Genomic DNA, 5,436 nt, shown 5'->3' with positions numbered 1-5,436 from the left:
ATGGAGGCTTTTCTTTCAGAAAACCAGTCAAGGTAAGTCCAAGAGTCCAGTAGGTACTGCGGGAAAGGGTCAGGGAGAATGGGAGCTGTGAACGTGAACCTAAGGTCACCTGAGAGCCAAACCAACCAATGCTAGAGTGGAGAGATTGTTGTGGTTGTTTGCTAGCTTGCCTGACTAATTAATTGATTCAGGTATTTACTTAGGATACTAAAAAGAGACATGAACATTGAATTCAGCATTGGAAGATGATTGTTGACAATGAAGTCATAGTAATAGAAGCCCAATTAGAAGAGGAAATGAGAGGATTAAAGTGGCTCCAGTAAAAGTAGCATCCGTGCCCAAGGATCTTTACAATTAAGTGAAGATGAAAAATAGGATACTACTGTAATAGTTAAAGAAAGAGGAAAGAAACATGAAAAGCAGCTCAACGGTCAAACACAGGTTTATTTTGGAGAACAAACCTGAGAGGTGCTTCTGGCTGAGTTAGGTCAGAGGTACTCTCTTTCTCTTTTTTTTTTTGAGACGGAGTCTCACACTGTTGCCTGGGCTGAAGTGCAGTGGCATAATCTCAGCTCACTGCAACCTCTGCCTCCCAGGTTCAAGTGATTCTCCTGCCTCCGCCTCCCAAGTAGCTGGGACTACAGGTGCCTGCCACCACGCCCAGCTAATTTTTTGTATTTTTAGTAGAGACAGGGTTTCACTATGTTGACCAGGCTGGTCTCAAACTCCTGACCTCATGATCTGCTTGCCTCAGCCTCCCAAAGTGCTGGGATTACAGACGTGAGCCACTGCACCAGCCAAGGCACTCTCTTACAGACTAAGAGTTTTTTAGGGTTCAAAGCAGGAGAGCTTATCACCGGCTTGGAATGTTTCTGTGCCTCTTTGTCTTGCTTATCTGGAGACAGAGTTTTTGTGTCTGTTCCCATACATCTTCTTGCAGCTGCAGGCATATCCCCCAAGTCTGCTTTTAGCTTCCCTATCTTAGTGCACCTAAAGGGAAAGGAATGTGCTTATTAGAGCCCACTGTTTTTCTGGGGCCCACTGTGTGAGTGCCAGGTTTGGTGGTTACCCAAGAGACTTTCCCCTTCCCTCTGTGCCTGAGCTGTCTTATCTGTGTTTTACCGTCTGCTCTTTCTGGCTGCTTGTTGTTAGAAGAGAAGTGATTTTCTTAAGATGCATGAGGTTAGAAAAGGAGCTGGAACTTAAAGTGGCGGTTGTCCAAGATGATGGTGCTCCTACTCTGTCAATTACCTGTGGAGAGATATACACTGAAGAGAGGGATTTGTTTTTTGTTTGTTTGTTTGTTTTTAAGAAGGGTCATGCATATTTGACTGCCTTTCCATATTGGTGAGAAAGATCCAGACCAACGAATTCCTTTCAAATACTACCTGACAACAGCAGTCATGAGGTACACATTTTGTAATATCTTCTCTCATGCTAAGTATTCAAATGAAATCAAAAACTTATTTAATAGGTGAAAAACTGAAATACTAGCAACCTTTACTTTGCCACTTTTTTTTACTAGTGAAGCTAAATATATCTGTGTATTTGTTAGACATTTACAGCTATTGCAAATTGTACATGAACGTTCCGTTTGTAAAATGGGTTTGTAATATTTTTAATCCTGTTTTTATTTCATTTATCAAAATATAAGGCTTGGAGTTCTTCATCAATGTTGGCATATGTCTTTTATTACTGTTATGTAACTTTCAATGTATTTGAGGGAAATGTGTGAAAGCTTAGAAGTATTGTGTAGCCAAATCCATTGATCGTAGTGTGCTCCCCTCATTGCTACGTAAATGTAGAAAGTTCCTCTGCATCATTTGGACAAATAAATTGCCTTTTCTGCATGCATTTCCAACTTGTTTTCTCTCCTATTTTTTATTGTGCTTTTTGGCTTTTTGTATTAGATCTCTTCTTAGAAGTTGCATCACCTTTGACCATCATTTTGTAATCATTATTTATCATCTGACTAAAGACCACCTTTCTCCTAAATATTGGAATCCTTATATCATTATATGATATGAAACCATAACCTTAGATACTGCTTCTTCCCATGCTTGTAATCCCAGCGGTTTGGGATGCCGAGACAGGTGAATCAGCTAAGGTCAGGAGTTTGAGACCATCCTGGCCAACATGGTGAAACCCAGTCTTGACTGAAAATACAAAAATTAGCCAGGCATGGTGGTGGGCGCTTGTAATCCTAGCTACTCAGGAGGCTGAGATAGGAGAATCGCTTGAACCTGGGAGGCGGAGGTTGCAGTGAGCCAAGATCGCGCCATTGCACCCCAGCCTGGGCATCAAGATTAAAATTCTATCTCAAAAAAAAAAAATAAAAAATAAAATAAAACATAGCTTCTTCACTGTAGAATATGTACGACAGCATTTCTGGCAAGTTTGCAATGCATGTTTTTCTCATGTTCTCTTCTTTCTTGTGTGTTTGTTTTGTTTGTTTGTTTGGTTGGGTTTTTTTTGGTAGAAACATCAACCACGTGAAAGCAGGGAATGAGACACAAATTTCAGAATTTCTTCTTCTAGGATTTTCAGAAAAACAAGAATTGCAGCCCTTCCTCTCTGGGCTGTTCCTGTCCATGTACCTGGTCACTGTGCTCGGGAACCTGCTCATCATCCTGGCCACGATCTCAGACTCCTGCCTCCACACCCCCATGTACTTCTTTCTCTCCAACCTGTCCTTCGTAGATATCTGTTTTGCCTCCACCACAGTCCCAAAGATGTTGGTGAACATCCAGACACAGAGCAAAGTCATTACCTATGCAGGTTGCATCACCCAGATGTGCTTTTTTGTACTCTTTATAGTGTTGGACAGCCTACTCCTGACCATGATGGCCTATGACCGGTTTGTGGCCATCTGTCACCCCCTGCACTACACAGTCATCATGAACCCTCAGCTCTGTGGACTGCTGGTTCTGGTGTCCTGGATCATGAGCATCCTAAACTCCATGTTACAAAGTTTAATGACATTGCAGTTGTCCTTCTGCACAGACTTGGAAATCCCTCACTTTTTCTGTGAACTTAATGAGATGATCCACCTTGCCTGTTCTGACACCTTTGTGAACAACATGGTGATGTATTTTGCAGCTGTGCTGCTGGATGGTGGTCCTCTTGTTGGGATCCTTTATTCTTACTGTAGGATTGTTTCCTCCATACGTGCAATCTCGTCAGCTCAGGGGAAGTACAAGGCATTTTCCACCTGTGCATCTCACCTCTCAGTTGTCTCCATATTTTATGGTACGGGGCTAGGGGTGTACCTTAGCTCTACTATGACTCAAAACTCACACTCAACTGCTGTCGCCTCGGTGATGTACACTGTGGTCACCCCCATGCTCAACCCCTTCATTTACAGTCTGAGGAATAAAGACATAAAGGAGGCTCTGACAAAATTCTTCAGAGGGAAACAATAAAAGAGCCATTTTTCAGCCGGGAACAGTGGCTCACGCCTGTAATCCCAGCACTTTGGGAGGCAGAGGTGGGCGGATCATGAGGTCAGGAGTTCAAGACCAGCCTGGCCAACATGGTGAAACCCTATCTCTACCAAAAATATAAAAATTAGCCGGGCAAAGTGGCATGCGCCTGTAGTCCCAGCCACTCAGGAGGCTGAGGCAGGAGAATCGCTTGAACCGGTGAGGCAAGGTTGCAGTGAGCTGAGATCATGCCACTGCACTCCAGCCTGGGAGACAGAGTGAGACTCTGTCTCAAAATAAATAAATAAATAAATTTTCTAAAGCCGTTTTTCAAGAAGGGTCTGTGATTCCAGAGCTCTAAGCCCCAGACCCAAAAATTGTGATTTATTAGTCAGATTGTGAAAATAGAAGTGGTTTGTTCTGTAATTTTTTGGGATTTGTATGATCTTAACTGCTTCGTAAAATGGATGCCTTTTCTTTAAAAGCTTTCAGCTCTCAAACAGCCAACAGTTTTTTTGTCCTTTGTCATTTTCCAACTTTTGCAAAGTTATTCCCAGACTAGGGTCAGAAACAAGGTGGAGATTCCTATAGGTCTCATGCAGTAATGAGTTGTGTTAGCCCAAATAACCAAGAATGGCCACTCTAAGGTCATTAATATAATTTTACTGTGGGTGCCTAGCTGAGACCACAGATTTTCATTTTTCCATTTGTTATTTCTTTCTCTATCACTGCCTTAACTGGTCCTCCTCACAATGGAAATTTTAATATACTAATGTGTTTTATAGCTACTCCTGAATTTTATTCTCTTCCTTAGGATCCTGTCTTCTATTCTGCTTGGTGTCTACAGTGCCCCGTATATTCCCTGGTAAAAACAAGGAAGACAAAAATTGCTTATTTTTTATTTTTTATTTTATTGATTGATTGATTGATTTTTGAGACAGAGTCTCACTCTGTCTCCCAGGCTAGAGTGCAGTGGCATGATCTTGGCTCACTGCAAGCCTTCCGGGTTCATGTCATTCTCCTGCCTCAGCCTCCGAAGTAGCTGGGACTACAGGCGCCTGCCACTACGCCCAGCTAATTTTTTGTATTTTTAGTACAGACGGGGTTTCACTGTGTTAGCCAGGATGGTCTCGATCTCCTGACCTCGTGATCCACCAACCTCGGCCTCCCAAAGTGCTGGGATTAAAAATTGCTTATAAAATACATGTTTCAAGTGTAATCTAAACAGAAAGACAAGTGAGCATACATAAATTGACTTCATCTGGCCTTAGACTCAGCAATTACCTTCAATATGACAGAATAAAACTTTCAGTCACATATGGAATTACTGTGGAACGTTTGAAGCATAGAAGCTTAGTGTCCATGTGTAATGAAGTTTGTGCATCTGAGAGATTTGGTGTCATGGTCCATATGAATTTATTGTATTAGCTTCCTCATTTTACTTAAAATTTTCCGGTGCTACCTATAACCACGACTCCTTCCGCTGTACTAACAAATATCTTCCCCTTTAAAAATTGTGTCATAAACATTAAAGTGCAGATAAGTGAACAATATGTGTGCTTCATTTATCAGCAGTTGCTTTATATATTTTATACTCTTAACTCTCTTCAACTCTCATGATCAAAGGAATACACACATGTGAACTTGGATTTCTGCCTATTATTGCCTCTGGGAATAGAAACTTGTGTGAATCAAGGTCACAATTCATTCCTTCAAAAACATATATGTCCTTGCAACCTTTCCTGGCTGCCTAGGAAAAAAAGGAAACAATACTCTCCTTTTAATACAGTTATCTGACATAAGCATCAATATCCAGGTCATCATTAATGCTGCCTCAAATATAAGAACCAATGTTAAAAACTAAGAAGCATTAGAATATTTTGAATGTCTTTAGATCTGTTTGCACTGTTTATTGTATCAGTAAGCTACTGCTGCATAACAAGCCATCTCATTAGTCAACGGTTTAATGTCCTGCTTTTTTATCACATAGGAGTTTATGTTGGGAAAGTTTTTC

The 5,436-nt window shown here is 41.3% G+C and overlaps 1 protein-coding gene across 1 annotated transcript; it reads left to right on the top strand.

Moving 5' to 3' along the window:
* On the top strand, nucleotides 1–3,422 carry LOC129020372 (putative olfactory receptor 7A2). Its single transcript, XM_054464630.2, has 2 exons — nucleotides 1–32; nucleotides 2,480–3,422. The coding sequence occupies exons 1-2, from the start codon at nucleotides 1–3 to the stop codon at nucleotides 3,420–3,422; spliced, it is 975 nt and encodes a 324-aa protein (XP_054320605.2).
* The last annotated feature ends 2,014 nt before the right edge of the window (nucleotides 3,423–5,436 follow it).

The sequence above is a fragment of the Pongo pygmaeus genome, chromosome 20 (assembly GCF_028885625.2).
Source record: "Pongo pygmaeus isolate AG05252 chromosome 20, NHGRI_mPonPyg2-v2.0_pri, whole genome shotgun sequence".
Classification (NCBI taxonomy): domain Eukaryota; kingdom Metazoa; phylum Chordata; class Mammalia; order Primates; family Hominidae; genus Pongo; species Pongo pygmaeus.
The sequence above is the reverse complement of the archived record's forward strand: the minus strand, read 5'-3'. Positions and strand labels throughout refer to the sequence as shown.

Coding starts and splice junctions, on each gene's coding strand:
- LOC129020372 (XM_054464630.2), top strand. CDS start 1: ATGGAGGCTTTTCTTTCAGAAAACCAGTCAAG. Junction 33..2,479: donor CTTTCAGAAAACCAGTCAAG/GTAAGTCCAAGA, acceptor TTTTTTTGGTAG/AAACATCAACCACGTGAAAG.